A 19,542-nucleotide genomic window follows, 5' to 3' on the forward strand; every position below is an offset into this window, starting at 1 on the left:
AAAGATGAAGGAGTTCAGATACAGTATATCACGAAAGTGAATACACCCCTCTCAGTTTTGCAGATTTGTGAGTATATCTTTTCATAGGAAAGCATTACAGAAATGTCACTTTGACACAATGATTAGTGACCTTTTAACAACTTATTTAGCCACTTACATTTCTTGTTCACTCAGAAAAAAACATAATACAGCCATTAATGTTTGAACATGTACTCACAAAAGTGAGTACACCCCAGATTAAAATCCGGTAGAGAAGGGGCTGTGTTGGCTCGAATCGTCTCGAAATGAAACGAAATGAAAAGGGATGAAAAGGGAGGTCATCAGTGTGCGTTTCAACCTTTCTTTGCATTGAACTTTTAAATTTTGATTCTGCATCTGCCTTAAATAGATTGGTGTGATATTTGAATGAAATCCTATGGAGAATATCATGATCTGCTTCAGTAGTCACAGTGCATGTTGACATGCATGTTTCTTTTAGGTGTATTTCAGATTACCAATGTTGACAGCATCCATGCATCCCCAAACCATGTCAGTCCCACTGTCAGTTTTTGTAAAACTCACTTGTTTACCACCACACATGCTTGACACCATCTAAAGCAAATTTGTTTATCTTGGTCTCAAGAGAGATGAACAGACCAAGGATATGGATCACTGGAACCATGTTGTGTGATCTGAAGAGACCAAGATAAACAAATATACTTTAGATGGTGTCAAGCATGTGTGGTGGTAAACAAGTGAGTTTTACAAAATAAGTTTATCCTCTCACTAGCCAAGCATGGTAGTGGGACTGACATGGTTTGGGGATGCATGGATGCTGTCAACATTGGTAATCTGAAATACACCTAAAAGAAACATGCATGTCAACATGCACTGTGACTACTGAAGCAGATCATGATATTCTCCATAGGATTGCATTCAAATCTCACACCAATCTATTTAAGGCAGATGCAGAATCAAAATTTAAAAGTTCAATGCAAAGAAAGGTTGAAACGCACACTGATGACCTCCCTTTTCATCCCTTTTCATTTCGTTTCATTTCGAGACAATTCGAGCCAACACAGCCCCTTCTCTACCTGATTTTAATCTGGGGTGTACTCACTTTTGTGAGTACATGTTCAAACATTAATGGCTATATTATGTTTTTTTCTGAGTGAACAAGAAATGTAAGTGGCTAAATAAGTTGTTAAAAGGTCACTAATCATTGTGTCAAAGTGACATTTCTGTAATGCTTTCCTATGAAAAGATATACTCACAAATCTGCAAAACTGAGAGGGGTGTATTCACTTTTGTGATATACTGTAAAGCAGTCAACAAATTAGATAGACGAAAAATAAATAGGCAATTAATAAAATAGAAAACATATTCTGTTCAGAGAGCATTATCTGACACCCAAACTGTGTTTTTCGTGTTCCCCTGCTTTCCCTCAGAAGCATAATTTTGCAATTAGGCTACCACAAAAACATCTTTATTGCTAATTCCTCTCCCGCTGTTTACAAGTCACAGGCTATTAACTTTGCTGGTGGTAGGACTCTAGGAAAGTGTGTGTGTGTGTGTGTGTGTGTGTGTGTGTGTGTGTGTGTGTGTGTGTGTGTGTGTGTGTGTGTGTGTGTGTGTGTGTGTGTGTGTGTGTGTGTGTGTGTGTCTGTGTGTGTGTCTGTGTGTGTGTCTGTGTGTGTGTGCGTGCGTGCGTGCGTGCGTCTGTGTGTGCACGTGTGCGTGTCTGTGTGTGTGTGCGTGTCTGTGTGTCTGTGTTTGTGTTTGCGTGTGTGTGTGCGTGTTAACTTTGCTGGTTGTGGTATGACTCACTAGCCTGAGGGCTTATTGAAATAAACGTGTGTATAAATGTGGGATCTGCCTTTTGTTCCTGTCGAGTCATTTCCGCATCGCTGGAAAACACAAAAGGGAAAATAGAGCCCTTTAGACTCTAGGGTCATTCCATGTCAATTCACACGCCTTCCCCACATGACCCTCTCCGATTTACCCGATATCTCACATACAGGTACCTTTTGATGTCAATTGAAAGAATACCAAGTATTAGCATCCTACGTCTAACGGTTGCGGAGATGAAGCCCTCCAAAGTTGGGGTGCCATGCCCACTTTTCAAGCCTGTGAATTGCATACAAAATTTACAAGCAGATTTTGACACCTCTAGTTTTAGTTTGAAGGAAGATACAACCCTAAAAATCACCATGGCCCCTCAATATGACCCTGTCTACCAGATGATGTACTTACAAATAGCATGCGTTGATTATTTTTGGCTATATTAAGCCTTAAAAATTGAATTTGTGAAAAGCGTGATGAAGAGTCTTGCCATTTTGGGGTTCCAGATCTTGGAAACTATGTATGCTTTGGGAGTTATAATTGATTTTCCATGATATTTGGGAACTGTACAGTCTATTCCAAAAAAAGTAGGGCACTCAGACTTTTAATCATGGAATAGGAGGGACTCAAAAACAGCTTTTGGACAAAATTACCTTACGGTACCCTCTACTTCAGGCCTCAAATTAACCATGTGGGCACTTGATGACTGGAACGCCCTTTTAACCCCATGTACAGTAGCATTGTATCAAACATTCAAGCTTCGAAAAACTTTGTTTTTCAAAGTTCTTCATATTAATCTTGGCCTTCAAAGTATATGTTTTTGTCTATGTCTCATCACAGTGTCTGTTTTGTCTGCTGCCATCTGCTGGTCAAAAAATGCAACAACAGTGTAATGTAAGAAAACAAAAGGGGCTTGACAATCTTGCCCATAATTTACCAATAAAGTAACCTAGAAATCTAGACGCCCCTAGGGGTTAAGGTCGCTAGGCTACCAATAAAGCACTTTAATTCCACAGTATATTGCTATTAATTATTGCTATTATTTTAACGAGCATTATGCAGAATGCTCAATCATAATTACATTTCTACCAGGACACCCCCACCCCCATGGCTGGTAGAAATGTAGTGCAGGGTGAGGCCATCTTGGGACTGGCATCATGATTGAGCATTAAGCAGTCACACATAGGAAATTATTTAAACTATAAATATTCATCATGCTTGTTAAAATCATAATTAGTATAAAGCAATATACGGTATAATAATTACAGTGCTTTATTGGTAAGTTATGGGCAAGATTTTCCAGCCCCTATTGTTCTCTTACATTACGCTGTTGTTACTTTTTTATACCAGCAGATGGCAGCAGACAAAACAGACACTGTGATAAGATGGAGAGAAAAACATATACTTTGAAGGCCAAGATTAATATGAAGAACTTTGAAAAACAAAGTTTTTCCAAGTTTGAATGTTTGATACAGTGCTACTGTACATGGGGTTAAAAGGGCGTTCCAGTCATCAAGTGCCCACATGGTTAATTTGAGGCCTGAAGTAGAGGGTACCGTAAGGTCATTTTGTCCCAAAGCTGTTTTTGAGTCCCTCTTATTTTATCTTTTAAAGTCTGAGCGCCCTACATTTTTTTAAATACACTGTACAGTTCCCAAATATCATGGAAAATCAATTATAACTCCCAAAGCATACATAGTTTCCAAGATCTGCAACCCCAAAATGGCAAGACTCTTCAACATGCGTTTCACAAATTCAGTTTTTAAGGCTTAATATAGCCAAAAATAATCAAGGCATGCCATTTGTAAGTACATCATCTGGTAGACAGGGTCATATTGAGGGGCCATGGTGATTTTTAGGCCTGTATCTTCCTTCAAACTAAAACCAGAGGTGTCAAAATCTGCTTGTAAATTTTGTATGCAATTCACAGGCTTGAAAAGTGGGCATGGCACCCCAACTTTGGAGGGCTTCATCTCCGCAACCGTTGGACGTAGGGTGCTTATACTTGGTATTCTTTCAATTGACATCAAAAGGTACCTGTATGCGAGATATCGGGTAAATCGGAGAGGGTCACCTGGGGAGATTCTAGGGAATCATGTGAATTGACATGGAATGACCCACAAGGGAAGTGGTGCACACTGGTGACAACCCGTCATTTTACCATTTTTCAACATGTTTCACTTTATTTTCTTTTGTCAATTGAATGTTGGAAAGACTGACATTCAAAGGAAAGAGACAGAGAGAGAGAGAGAGAGAGAGAGAGAGTGAGAGAGAGCAACCAGTGTTTGTAATTGTGTGACAGAATGTGTAGTTGTGTGACAGATACAGTGTGTGTGTGTGTGTGTGTGTGTGTGTGTGTGTGTGTGTGTGTGTGTGTGTGTGTGTGTGTGTGTGTGTGTGTGTGTGTGTGTGTGTGTGTGTGTGTCTGGGCGAAGGGGTAGAAGAAGGGAGGCACAGGCCCGAGTGAGTGAGTGACAGAGACACAGTGAAGGAGAAAATGTCAAGATGAAAGACAGACAGGTGGAGAGGGAGAGAGAGAGAGAAAGAAAGAAAGAACGAGAGAAAGAGAGATAGCATCTCTCACCATCCTCCTAAAGTGTGAATACTACTGTCAATCTTCCCTTGAGGTGCCCCAATAATCTGCTGTCAACGTGTCTCTCTCTGAAGAGCTGAGCTGAGCCAAATGACTCTCCTCCACTGTCTGTCAGAGAGAGAGAGAGAGAGAGAGAGAGAGAGAGAGAGAGAGAGAGAGAGAGAGAGAGAGAGAGAGAGAAGGAAAAGGAGAAAGAGAGAGACAGAGGCAGAGACAGAGAGAGAGAGAGAGAGAGAGAGAGAGAGAGAGAGACAGAGACAGAGACAGAGACAAAGAGACAGAGGCAGAGGCAGAGAGAGAGAGAGAGAGAGAGAGAGAGAGAGAGAGAGAGAGAGAGAGAGAGAGACAGAGACAGAGACAGAGACAGAGACAGAGGGAGATGGATGAGCCTCCATCTCTTGAGTAGACAGTATGGTTGAGAGGAGGTAGTGTTGTGTTGTATGGTGTACTGTGCTGTGGAGGAGGCCAATGCACACCTTAAAAACAGCACAACACTGACCAGCTGTATACAGTGCATTTCATGCACAGTAGGTGCATTATTTAAGCACCATATGGATATATGTCAGATACAGAAATGCACATAGACCTTTACTCATATGTGTTCTTTATAGACACGTTTGCAGAGGTAAGTGTAAAGTAGCTGCAGACCCCTGCCTGAAATCCTAACGCTAGTGTGTGCAAAAACGTGTTAGTTGGCGTGTAAGATGCTAATGTTTGGTTGGAGCGTCAGGAGCGCCGGTTACCTGCGTTCCCAGGACCAACCCAAGCAGCGTCCTCCATGGACGGCGAGCTCAGGCCAGAGCTCCCTCCAAGCTTGCTCTCCGACAGAGTTAGTTCAGCGATGTGGGGAAAACCCCACGTAGAGTATAAAATCCCAAAAGGTTCAGTACATCAAAACCCGTCCACGCCAAGTCACAGTCCACACAGCATGCAAGTCGACAATACCCGTGAACGCAGGCTAACTCCAACACTGGCCCAACTGGCTCCAGCGTGCGAGTAGCACACACACACAGTTTCATATTCAGCTCACCACAGTTCCAGCAGGCATGTCAATAAAACACACACACACACACACACACACACACACACACACACACACACACACACACACACACACACACACACACACACACACACACACACACACACACACACACACACACACACACACACACACACACACACACACACACACACACTTTTCTATTGGCCACATATTCCCCTTACATTTCAATTTAATTTGTCTCCATGTGGTAGTTATGGTATAAAGGATGGTGATTGTGTATTGATTGAATAGTGATCATTGCACACATGTTGCCTTGGGATTTTGCGGTCTGTGTGTATGTGCATGCGTGCGTGCATGTGTGTGTCTGTCCGCTTGCAATGCATGTTGTTGTTGTGATCAGTGTTTGGGACACAGCCCTGTCAATGACTGAACACATTAGACGTCAGTCTGATTGCTGTGTTTGGATCTCAGGTGATTGATGTGGTGATGATGAGGGGCAGCGTTCACAAGTGGAGAAGGAGATGGAAGAGGAGGAGAAGAGGAGGAGAAGGAGGAGAGGTGGAGATAGAATAGGAGGAGGAGAAGAGTTGGAGATAGAATAGGAGGAGGAGAAGAGGTGGAGATAGAATAGGAGGAGGAGAAGAGGTGGAGATAGAGTAGGAGGAGGAGAAGGAGAGGTGGAACTAGAATAGTAGGAGGAGAAGGAGGAGAGGTGGAGATAGAATAGGAGGAGGAGAAGAGGTGGAGATAGAATAGGAGGAGGAGAAGGAGGAGAGGTGGAGATAGAATAGGAGGAGGAGAAAGAAGATGTGGGGATAGAATAGGAGGAGAAGGAGGAGAAGAGGTGGTGATAGAATAGGAGGAGGAGAAGATGTGGAGATAGAATAGGAGGAGGAGAAGAGGTGGAGATAGAATAAGAAGAGAAGGAGGAGAGGTGGAGTTGGAGAAGGAGATTGAATAGGAGGAGGAGGAAGAGAGGTGGAGGTGGAGGTGGAGAAGGAGATGAAATAAGAGGAGGAGGAGAAGAGGTGGAGATAGAATAGGAGGAGGACAAGAAGTGGAGATAGAATAGGAGGAGGAGGAGAGGTGGAGATGGAGAAAGAGAGGAAACAGGAGGAGGAGAAGATGTGGAGATAGAATAGGAGGAGGAGGAGATGGAAAATGAGGAAGAGAATATGTGGAGATGGCGAGCAATAGGAGGGGGAGGAGAACAGTTGGAGAAGAGGAAGCAGATTGAATAGGAGGAGAAGAGGTAGAGGTGGCGAGCAATTGGAGGGGAGGAAGTTGAGAAAAGGGGAGGATTAGACAGAGGAGGAGAAGAGGGCCCTCAGGTGATTGATCGGATGATGAGTGGCAAGATGGAGAAGGGGATGGGATAGGAGGTGACAAGGGAGGAGTAGTAGAAGAGGTTGAGGAAGACAGGCCAGAGCTCAGGCCAGAGCTCCCTCCAAGCTTGCTCTCCGACAGAGTTAGTTCAGCGATGTGGGGAAAACCCCACATAGAGAATAAAATCCCAAAAGGTTCAGTACATCAAAACCCGTCCACGCCAAGTCACAGTCCAAGCATGCAAGTCGACAATATCCGTGAACGCAGGCTAACTCCAACACTGGCCCAACTGGCTCCAGCGTGCGAGTAGCAGGTGCCTGCTCCGCTCACCTGTTCACCTGGTCTGTGCCCCAAGTGATTCTCTTCTGCATCTGACCCCTGACCCTTTATGTAGGCCCAAGGACCCACAAGTCAGACGGCGCCCCCGTGTGGTATGACCGTGTTAGTGTTGTGTCTATTCCCATTACATGCATCTAACCTTATCTCATTACATAAGACACAACAATACAGAGATCTTCAGTAGCATTTCTAGATATGTTACCGATAAATATTCACACATAATGAATGACCACTCGTATGTCCTGTAGTTGCTTGAAACCATAGTGTCATCAATATTGGAAAACCTGTTAGTATAGAAGGACTAAGCCGTTGCACCAACATTTTTAAACAGACGATTTGAAATTATTGAATTAAGATACAATGATTAACAATCTGCTTTCATTCCATCTTAATATACAACATACCACAGAGTAAATTGGGAACCATTTCAAAGCAAAACATAGTAGGACAAGAACATTGAAAAGAACATTGAGTGCCATTTCAGTGTCACAGTGGCCTGCTCAACCATTGTAGTAGTTTAGGTCACAGGGCCGGTTCTAGGCAATTTGGTGCCCTAGGTGAGCACAGATCTTTCCTTTTTGTGGAATTTGACATTGGCTTCTGTAAACATGGTGTCATACATCTGATCGAGCACAGCTGATCTAGTGCTATGTACGTATATATACTGAGAGCCCATTAAATGTAAAGTTTAATGCTTTATTTAGCTTAATATTGCAATTCTGTGGGCCTTGGTGCCCCCCAGGACATTTGGCGCCCTAGGCGACCGCCTAGTCTGCCTATGCCTATAGCGCCGGCCCTGGTAGGTCACATCTTACATGTATCAGTGCTGCCTTTGGGGACCAGGCACAGCCAGTGCTGTTACAATAAACCCCCACAGCCGGGACCGATGTGAGGAGACAGACTTTTCTACAGGCTGAGCAGCGCAGAGCAGAGCAGGACACACAGACACACAGACACAGACACAGACACAGACACAGACACAGACACAGACACAGACACAGACACAGACACAGACACACACACACACACACACACACACACACACACACACACACACACACACACACACACACACACACACACACTATACACCAAAGCCTACAGCACATGACATGACAGCTTGGAGCATGTTCAGTTCAGGTCCGATGGTTGGCTACACGCCAGAGACTGCTGTACCACTTATCCCAGGTGGTCACTCTGTCTCTGGTCTGGTTGGCAGACTCGCAGAAAAATATAAGAGCTGCGGCAGCGCAGACTGACCATTTGTGACCTGAAGCTGTTTAACAAAAAGGTCGGTGAAGGGGCCAGGATAGCTTTAAAAAAAGGTCTAGGGGCAGCAGGGGTCTGGACATGAGATGATTTCCCTGAAGTGCAAGACATTTAACGCGTTTTTGTGCAGATGGGATTGCCCGCGATCCACCTCACTGTTTGCCAAAATAACTATACATTCTAGCAACATTGCTGTAACACTTCAGAGATTCACAAGTAACAGAATAGTGTGAGACTTGGTCATTACCCTTTTGTTAACTAGAGGCTCCGTCTGAAAGGGTTACCTGCCCAATTTTTTTGCAATTAACATGTCTGGATGAGTGATGACCTAATAACAGTGACTTTGGTATTTGAGCTCAAATAATTAACGGGAACAAGCAAGCCTCTGGCTTAAAGTCTCATTACTTAACTGCTAACATGACTGCAAGAAGGTTGTGCCACTGTTTGCAGATTTTGTATAACAGCATGATACTTGGCACTGTGTTCACTAATGCCACTAATGCAAGACGCCTACAGTGCCACATTTGCAGTGGAACAAATGGTGTGATAAAAAGTGTAGAACAGTCAAGTGACAGACAGACAGAAGTTCCTTGAATTTACAGAGTCGTATTACTCATTCCCTCTCATCCTGACCGCCATGCATAACAGCTCACACTTTGCTACAGTAGTGGCAAAATGTATTGCAAATATTCACTCCTTTGACATTTCGCTTGGGGCCCTTGCTGAACCAAGAGTCAGCTCTGCTCAGAATTGCAGTTCTTTATTGAGAAACCCCAACTGTCCTCAGCCAGACTGGTGCTACCTAATATTGCCACTCAAGCTTACTGTGAAAACCTGATATCAGGCTAAGTTTGCCCGATTGTCCTTGCATATTAGTAACCGATCTTGACAAGATGCCCAGTCAGGAGAACACTGTGATTGACATCTCCATGTCCGACCCACATGTACTGTATACAGACCAAGACCAAGACTTCATTCACCCTGCAGGTCAAATGCAGACACTTACTTGTACAAAATGACTGACATATGGCTATACAATTCTTATTATACACATACTATTAAAGTGACCCACCCATGTCGATACACTCCAAGTCCCCATTGACCCTGCCCCATTACCGCTCTTCTTCCTAACCTGATCTTAATTGTCTGCGCAGGCATGTTCAGAAAGCACAAAGTTACTAAATGTTGGGGGGCACTGTGGTGCAGCGCATGCCCATGGGGACCCCAGTTTGAGTCCGGCCAGGGTCATTTCCCAGCCCTACCCCATATCTCTCTCCAGCTCATTTCCTGTCTCCTTTCACACTATCCTGTCATAAAAAAGCCCCATAAAGCCCCCAAAACATACTTTAAAAAAGTTACTGTCATATAATTATTTCAGTTGATTTACTGAATGTGCTGACTCATACACTTGTAGATGAGCTAATTAGTCTCCTTCCCACACAAGCTTCTGGGTCTTCACCTTTTCCCCCTTGGTGCTGTAGGGGCTCTCAAACTTGGTCCAGGTAGACAAACGCTGAGGCACACAAGGTTGCAATTGTTACTTTTTGATACATTTTTTGATGATTTTGATCTTGATCATGCAGCCTGCTCTTGATACGCCCTAAAGAAATCCATAAGGGCCGAAACGCGTAGGCATTATTGTAGCCAAATTAAAAGCAAAAAATCGCAACCTTGAATGCCTCAGCATTTGTCTACCTGGACCAACTCTCCTTCCCACGTTGAGTGGCACATATGCATAGGAGATACACAGAACTTCCTCGATCCATTTTGTCTACAACTTTCTCTGCCCCATCTCCCTCTTTTCTCCTCTACTGCAAGTCTACTTCTCCTCAGCATGTGTACTGAGGGAATGTGTATGTGTACCCATGTGTACCTGGAAATCCAGAGACGTCGGCGTGACTCTTTCTCAGTCCAGTTTGACAACATTTGCTAACCTCCTTCTCTCCTCTCCTCCTTCACTCCTCTCCTCCTTCTCCCCTAAGGTACAGCCACACCATGTGGGCATGCAGAACCATTGGTCTTGACAGAAAAATATGCTCAAAAGGACTTCTGATAATCTCAATCAACCTAGATTGTCACCCTATGTTAATCTCCTTATTTCCTCTCCACTCCTCTTTCCCTTCCTCTTCAGTTATGTCCATGTGATGTACCTGGGCTTGCAGAGCCATTGGTCTGGACAGAAGCATATGCTCAAAAGGACCTTTTACTTTCCTATCTCAATCTATCTAGATTGTCAGTCTATGTTAATCACCTTCTTTCCTCCCCCCTCCTCTTCTCTCCTCAGGTATGTCCATGCCATGTACCTGGGCGTGCAGAGCCGTTGGCGTGGCGACCACGAGCGGCGTCACTACTACTGGCGGCTGATGTTCGCCAGCGCCGACATCAGCATGCTGAGGCTGCTGGAGATCTTCCTCAAGAGCGCCCCCCAGCTGGTACTGCAGCTCTGCATCATGGTGCAAGCCAACCAGGTGCTGCCACTACAGGGTAAGAATACACACACGCGCGCGCACACACACACACACACACACACACACACACACACACACACACACACACACACACACACACACACACACACACACACACACACACACACACACACACACACACACACACACACACACACACACACACACACACACACACACACACAGAGAGAGGAGTGCACAGACTGACATTGTTAGCTGAACTCAAACTATTAATTCACCCTCTGATGTACCACATTTACTTAATAATGATGAGTCCATATGACTCTATCAGTTAGTCTTTTATGACTCTTTATTGACTACTAATGGAGTAAACATCACTGCATACATAAATCATGTGTTAATTCAACATAAATCAGACATTACTTCCAACATTATTCCATTATTATCCATGCACCCGTATTGTAAAGTGTTACCGAGAGGTTCCAGCATCTACAGTGATACAGTTAAGTGCACAGATGGTCTATATAGTTCACATTTCTGTCCGAGGCCGAAGAGTCTACACTAAGAGCTGGCAAAGTTCTACGTACCTCATTGTCAGGGCTGATATCATAATCATCGTCAAGTGCATTATCTTAAGTGTTTGCTATTGTATGGGTATTAAACAGTCTACTGCTTTAGTTCAGTGCCTTCCCTGCAGGTTGTTAAGGTGCAATAGCAAGACCACCTCACCTCAGTAACAGCTCAGTAGCACTAGCCCTGTGCCAATCCATGGCCCTCTGTGCTACTGTCCCAGTCTGAAAGCACAACTGGGAAACTAAACTCCCATTGTTATTGTGACACAGCACTCAAGTGTTCACTGTACACAACGAAATTGTATTTATGCCTCACCTGTGCAAGGGGGCAGCCCCCAATGGCGGTACCATGCTCAAGGCACCTCAGTCATGGAGGAGGATGGGGGAGAGCACTGGTTAATTACTCCCCCCATCAACCTGGCGGGTCGGGAGTCGAACTGGCAACCTTTGGGCTACAAGTCTGACGCCCTAACCGCTTACCCATGACTGCCCATGTGCCAATTCATGCCCCTTAGTGCTACTGTGCCAGTCTATGCTATTTCCTACACCTCCGTCCAGCTGCTCCCACTGACCTCTGGTTAAGCTAATACCTCATTCACGGCGTGCTCCTATCACCTCTGCCCACAGCCCCATTGAGTTCAACTCGCTCGTGAAGAGAGCTGAGCTGAGTTTTTCCTTTTCTTTTTCTTTTCTTTTTGTTACTGGAAGGAACAGTGCTGGCTGGGCAGCCACAGCGGTTCATTTGCCAAATGAGGGTGCTAATTAGTAGCCGCATGGCTGGAGGCTAATGATAATGGTACACCGCATTTGTGGATGTTACTGCCGCCCGCAGGATAATTTTGGGGTAGGGGTAGGCAGGGTGTGCGATGCGGACTGCTGGTTTAATGGGCAGGATTAGGGCAGGGTCAAGCGGAAAGGAAAGAGGGTGTGTAGGGGGGGGCGGGGGGGGGGGGGGGTGCTGGGCTAGGATAGGCCAGGGTAGGATAGGCCAGACTTGAGAGGAATGGGAAGGGACTTTGGATTCAGGGTAGATGCAGTGCACACCGCTTTACAACACATCAAAACTAGGTTTGTAACAAATGCACACAGTAATATTCCATTCACTGTGCATGTGTCCCCAGTAGTGAGGAAATAGGGTGAATATGCTCGCACTGATGATATTGCAGACATACAGACTCGCTAATAGATTCACAGATCAGAAACTGGTAATGAATGCGATGTACAGGCATTCTACTGTGTGACAAATTAGTCCTCATCAGAGAAGTGAGTAAAAGCCTATCAGCTGAGAGTGGTTTTTCATTGTCATCGTGTTGCCCGTGTTTGTTGTGAAATGTTATCTGACACTTTAGAGCTATCCTTGCCATGTCTGCTATGGCATTGTCGTTAATGTATAAACCACATCAGATCAAGTACAGCAGTTATTCCCAAACTTTTTCTTCAGCGACTCCTTTTAAGCAAGCCTTTTTTCTTTTGGAATGGTTATATTATATGAAGGCATATGTTCAAGGTTTTAGCCTATGTAACAGTCCCTTAATTCTTTCTGTGACCCCTCAGCACAGTATTTCTTACTACCTTACAGCAGTAGAGAAGGGAACATGTGGCTTATTGCCTACTTCCCCAAGCTACGGTGGCCTCTTAGGGCCATGTGGTTGGAGCGAGACCTTTAGTATATGTTATCTGCAGTGACAGAATGGGATTATATAGCGATGTCGCCAGCAGGCTGTGACTCTGAAAATGCATCTTATTTGGCCTGATCCCACTGATCTATGGGGCCTGTACGTGGCACTGTAAGGATCCCTGGGAGGGACAGAGACATGTCAGGGGGATATTAGGGTCTGATATTATCACAGGGCTCATTTGACAGCTCTGTTAATATAATTATTCAATTGGTACCCTGCCTATGTGTAGGGCCGGCCCTGCTAACTGAAATAAAGAACAACGATATTTGGCCTGCTGTAGTACGAGCAGAGGGGTCTTAAATCTGAGTTTCCTGGTCAGATGGAGGAGCCGTGTTACAGTCAGACAGGAAGCCGATCAAATATTCATGACAGTTTGAGAAACCCGTGAGAGCTTCAGCTCAAGTGGCAGATCCTCCCAGCAGCGTCTGAGGGAGTGTGATGCCAAATCCAAACTGTTCACTCGGTCCCTGGCATGCACTGAAACAAAATCATCACGCCCTGTGTGGTCCACCGAATAATGGGACTGAACAGAGTTGTATAAAGTAGAAGTAGAAGTACTCTTACAGATGTAATTGCTACACTACTGGTATGAAATTACATGGTTTCAACTTTATAATATCATACTACTAGTGTTGTAATTGCATTTGTAAAAGTACTTCTACTTGTACTTTATACAACTCTTTATAACTCTATTTATTACACGGCTCGCCTCTACCTATCATCACCTGCGCAATTAGGTCTTAAACTACTATGTGTGATGTAATAACGTGACAGTGCTCAAGTGTACAAATCTAATGTTGACTGCATGTGGTGCACCCCAAGGGATGGAGCGTTAGCGTTAGCTCACCCATGTGAAGCGGTCAGTCCAAGCTATGGCTCCGTGTCAGTCATCCCAAGCGACAGATTTCGGTAGTTCGTTTAGACGTATAGGGGTAGGCCTTGTTGTCTTCCAGGCACTGTGTCTTTAGTGCACCAGTATGTCCCTCACAGGCTCCCATCCTGTGGCCTTCACAGTGTAACAATCAACCCCCATTGTTCTCATCCACCTGTTCTTACAGTGCGCTGTCCCAGACAAACCAACGCTTCCCCCACCCCTGGGCGGGTGAGGTGTGTCACTGGTCATGTAGTGTGTACATTATCTAATGCACTAACCTCTCCCTATCATATCATATTCCACCAACTTAATTTGACATAACAATGAACATTTCCCAAACGGTATGGTTGACCCACCTCCCTAAGTTTGAAAATGGTTGTTTGCTCCCTGACAAAGTGGGAGGAGTTCCCGTTTTTACGGGAGCTCAGAATCGTGTTTGTATTGTTCTTGGCCTGACTAGAGGCAACGCTGAAGGTGTGGCGTCACCAGGAGGGCACAGGCTGGCTATTGAGAACCATTCAAAGACTAATTAGATTAAGATTTTTTTGTCTGGTGTCCCATGTTACCGCAGAGATACACCAGCGGCGACACGATTCAAGCGACAGAGTGTAGCAGCAAGCGATACGAGAGATTGAGGAGACTAGAGTATGTCCGTACAGGCAGAAGGCAAAGCATTCAAGCATTCCCATTGGCTTTGGTCACTGACCTCTATACAGTCATTGGCTGTCGCGGCTTGTCGCCGAACCGCGTCATAGAAAGTTGAAAAGATTTCAACTTCAAATTGTCGCGCTCGTCGCGCAAATCGCTCTAGTCTCCAGAATCGCTTTTGTCTCTCGACTCAATACAAAGTCAATTACTTCCGTCGCTCGACTCGCTCAGATCGCCGCTGGTGTATCTCTGCGGTTAGGCTATAACATCTCCCTATAGAGACAATGCTACATTATCCTTGTGTGTACTGACATCCCATCATCTGCTTTGTGAACTCCAGCACCAGCCGGCCTATCTGTCCTCTTCTGCCCTTCCTTCTCCTGCCCCAATATCTGTCCTCACCTATCCCTCTCTCAAAGATTAAAATCTGGAGTCTCATCTTCTATCATAACATCTCCCTGGTGAAAGTGTTGCGTTATCACTGTGTAGTGACATGCAGACATCTCATGTGTCTTCTCTTTTGTTCTCTCTATACCTCACCTCACCTCTCGTATCCCTCTCTTCCTTCTGCCCACAGACCTGTCAGCCTCTGCCTGGCTGATCTATCCACCTCTCCCCATCTCTTTGTGCAGTACCGCTCCCCATTCCTCCACCGCTACCTCTACCTCTCCTCACGTCCCCACAGGCCCGTCTCGTCTGTTTCTCTGCCTCCCCGATCTGCCTTTCCTGGGACGTCAACTGAAGATGACATCCTGTTTATCATGAGATAGCCTCATGAATTCATATTGACTATTTTTGTTTTTCTGTCTTCAGCAGCTCCACCTCTCCTCTCCTCTCCTCTCCTCTCCTCTCATCCCCCTCCCTACAGGCCTGTCTGTCGTGGTTGATGGGGTGATGAAGTCATTGTTTTGTTTCTTGGGTTTTTTTGCACCTCTTTTGCGAAATTCAGCACTCACTCAGATTGCTTCTTCTCCCTCTCCACCTGTCCCCAGTCTTTCTCCCCACCCTATTACTCCCTCTCCCCACATCTCTCTACACCACATTTCCTCCCCACCTGCATGTCTGCCTCCGCCTCTCTCATCTTCCTGTCATGACACTTTAACCGAAGATGACATTCAATTTATCATCTAATAAATGAGGAATTCATGTATTCATACATAGAGACTGTCTAATGATGAGCCTGTTTCTATCTCCCTCACCCTCATGGGCCTAGTCTCAGCCGCCTCTTTCAAGATATGACACTCACAGGCTACTTTCGAAACGGAAGGCAGTGGCTCGAGGACTCCCCTCCTACATAAACAGGTGTCTGATCAGATATGTGAAGTAATGTGATGAGGCGGTCGTTACGAGCGGCACTAACGAGTGCACTGCCCTGTGCATTTGATATTTCGGCGATTCTTTGGCGGGAGTTAAGTTCATCACGTTAGCACTTAGCTTAGGCATGCTATTTGAGCGGTGAAAGGCCGCCAGACGGCGGAATCGTAATATAGGCTATGAATAGATCTAGCGATCGCATATTTAGATACAACAATGTTGATTCATCCCTTCGATTCTCAATATCTAAGTACATAATTGTCTGAATAAAGGGCATTATAAGGTAGTAGCTTGGGTGGCAGCCATGTTTGTTTTCAGGTTCCCTGTTGAGAGAGAGGTGGCGCATAGCATTTTGGGTATAAGGCAGCACCAAGTCAGCATCTGATGTTGCCCTCAACATACCCCTTTTACGCCCACAAATGCAGTTAACTGCCGAGGGAGGAAATAAAGCAATTTTTCCGTTTCGAATCACACTTAATGACTTGATGTCCAGTTAGCTCATAGGAAGGACAGCAACCTCGCCCGTTCCGAACGCAGCCACAGTTTGTTTATTTATACTCAGTAGCGGTCCTACGAGTTGCGCCCCGAACAATACCCCCTCCGACGCGCTACGCCCCTTTAGTGGTGGCCCCGCCCCAAGTCAAAAAAAACTAAAACAAAAACGGCAAGAATACTTACATATAGTAACTGACCACTAACACTATTGTTATTTACAACAATGTGGTAATAGTGTACAAATAATGATTTTTAATATTTTGTATTACATTATATATTTTTATTTTCTAGATTTTTCTTCTAGAGTTTCGTGACGGGGACGGGAGTTTTGTGATGGGGCCGCCCCCTCTCGGGTGCCACCCCGGGCAATTGCCCGGTCGGCCCACCCCTAGGACCACCGCTGTTTATACAGTATATTTCTCCACTCACCTCACCATCTCAACATCTCTCCCTCCTTCTCTCTGCAGGTCTCTCTGCCTCTGCATCGCTGATCTCCCTGTCGTGGATGATGGCCTCCTACCAGAAGGCCCTGCGTGACTCGCGGGACGACAAGTTGCCCATGAGCTACAAGGCGGCGGTGGTGCAGCTGCTGTGGCACCTCTTCACCGTGGGCGCCCGCACCATGGCCTTCGCCCTCTTCGCATCCATATTCCAGCTCTACTTTGGCATCTTCATTGTGGCACACTGGTGCGTATGGGGGACATCCTGATTTTGATGCTAATTATAGGGACTGCAGATGGAAATTATAGCTATAATCTGGTAAAAGTCATCTTTTTACTTCTGTATACAATGTCTATTGTGCATGGTCCCTGCTGAACTAAACTAAATAAACTAAACTAAATTAGGGTCAGGGTTGTGGCTTTGCTCTGTCTCTCATGCTAACACTATGTGAGCCATATGAGATGCAATAATGGTGGGTGCCCGTACCATGGCCTCTTCGCATCCATATTACAGCTCTACTTTGGCATTACATTACATTTCATTTGGCAGACACTTTTAACCAAAGCGACTTTCAAGCGAGGACATAATCATAGCCAGCATCTCCAGCAGATACAAAGTGCACAGGAAATATACAGAACAACAAGTGCTAATGCTGATGCTAATGCTAAAGGGTTAGTTGTTTTTTTGCATCTGCATAGTAGCACACTGGTGTGTATGGGGGGCATTCTGATTATTGATTCTAATGATTACTGTACCCAAGTAGGCAGGCAAGGTCTGAAAATGTAAAAAAAAAAAAAGGGTTGTGACGGTGAGACCATTAGAGTTGTGGTGGTGGTGATTATTACTGTACTCAAATAAGCAGACAGGGTATCTCTCTAATATTTCTCTGACATTGTTAAAAAACTTGCATATCTTCAACACTAAAATATGTGTGTGTGTGTGTGTGTGTGTGTGTGTGTGTGTGTGTGTGTGTGTGTGTGTGTGTGTGTGTGGTCTGTGTGTGTGTGTGTGTGTGTTTGTGTGTGTGTGTGTGTGTGTGTGTGTGTGTGTGTGTGTGTGTGTGTGTGTGTGTGTGTGTGTGTGTGTGTGTGTGTGTGTGTGTGTGTGTGTGTGTGTGTGTGTATCTGTGTCTGTGTCTCTGTGTCTCTGTCTTCCTGTCTGCCTGTAATATTTTTTGACCTTCAGGTGCGCCATGACCTTCTGGATCATCCAGGGCGAGACGGACTTCTGCATGTCCAAGTGGGAGGAGATCATCTACAACATGATGGTGGGCATCATCTACATCTTCTGCTGGTTCGGCGTGCGCGAGGGCCCCACGCGATGCCGTCTGGCCCTCTACAGCCTGGTGGTGCTGGCCGAGAACGTGGCACTGACGGCCGCCTGGTTCCTGCACCGCGGCGGCGGCGGCGGGCACACCTCCGACTTCCACGCCGTGGTGGTGGTGTGCGTGGTGGCGTGCAGCTACGCTCTCGGCACCTTCTTCATGTTCGTCTACTACTGCCTGCTGCACCCGGACGGGCACGTGACCCCTGGTGGTGGGGGGCTGCTGGGGTGCTGCGTGGTGGATGACTCGGCCGTGGCGCCGCTGGAGGCTCTGGTGGCGTCGCCGGCCTCTGGAGGAGGAGGTGGTGGTGGTGTCGCTGCGACCCCTGGTCAGCTCCCACCCCCTGACTTGGTGGCCAGCCCCCCCAGGACCCTGCAGAGGACTAAAGGGGTGGATCGTGGGGATGGTGGTGGTGGTGGGGGTATCGACGGGGACGTGTTTAAGGTGCGGCGGGCCCCAGGCTCTCGCACGGGCACTTTCAGCCGCAGGACGCCCGCCCAGCGGCTGACGCCCAGGACAGAGGGGCCGGTGATCCGCATCGACCTGCCCAGGAAACAGTACCCGGCCTGGGACGCGCACTTCATCGACCGCAGGCTGCGCAAGACCATCCTGGTGCTGGAGAGCGCGGCGCCTGCCACGCCCAGGATACAGTACCGATGCCTGGGCACGCCCAAGGAACTCATGGAGTACGAGACCACCGTGTGACTGATGGACCAACTGACCAACTGGCGGATGGACAGACAGAGGCGTCTCTCTGTTTTGTCTGTCTGTCGCCCTGCGTGCTGTTGACTGGCCTTGCTGTGGCATGTTATCCGCCACCTGTGCCACAGTATGTGAGTGGGAGCATAGGCCTACACCCCTCCCTCCCTCTGACCCTAAAGGGTAGGATGAGTACGCTGAGTAAGCAGTGTGGTGTGGTTGCAGGGCTGGACTGGGGGAGAAATAGGGCCCGGGCACCTGTGGCTTAAAGGGCCCCCTCTCCCTGTTGGGCCCCTATTTTCAGAAATGTAAAAATATTGTTTACATTTCTGAAAGTGGGGGCCCACCAGGGTGCAGGGCCCACCGGGAAATGTCCGCTATGCCAGATGGCCAGTCCAGCCCTGGTGTGGTTGCAGGGAGGGGTGAGGAAAGCCTGGGTGGTTGGGGGTGATAGGGTACAAGTGGGAATGGAGGAAAGCAATAGGCCAGGGCTCGGAGGGGAGGGGAAGGAAGGAGGGCTAAGATCACAGTGAAGGTAGTCTGGAAAGCTAAAGCCTCGTTCACACACGTTGCTGCTAGTTACTCACTCAGCGAATGAGGTCAATAGAATGTCTATGTGTTCCAGCGAGACGAGGAGGTAAGTAGGCGAGTAGTGTACAAGCGATGCGATGTGGGCGGGTCCCGAGTTGAAAATATTTTAACTTCGAGTGAGG

At 46.4% G+C, this 19,542-nt stretch overlaps 1 protein-coding gene across 1 annotated transcript in view; it reads left to right on the forward strand.

The window, feature by feature from the left end:
* The window catches only part of xkr7a (XK related 7a), a 40,040-nt gene extending 21,205 nt beyond the window's left edge, over window positions 1-18,835 (forward strand). Inside the window, exons 2-4 of the mRNA XM_063207582.1 lie at window positions 10,639-10,838; window positions 16,833-17,052; window positions 17,992-18,835. Of these exons, the coding sequence (XP_063063652.1) occupies window positions 10,639-10,838; window positions 16,833-17,052; window positions 17,992-18,835 (1,264 nt within the window). The remainder of the gene's footprint in view (window positions 1-10,638; window positions 10,839-16,832; window positions 17,053-17,991) is intronic.
* The last annotated feature ends 707 nt before the right edge of the window (window positions 18,836-19,542 follow it).

This window comes from Engraulis encrasicolus, chromosome 10 (genome assembly GCF_034702125.1).
Source record: "Engraulis encrasicolus isolate BLACKSEA-1 chromosome 10, IST_EnEncr_1.0, whole genome shotgun sequence".
NCBI classification, from domain to species: domain Eukaryota; kingdom Metazoa; phylum Chordata; class Actinopteri; order Clupeiformes; family Engraulidae; genus Engraulis; species Engraulis encrasicolus.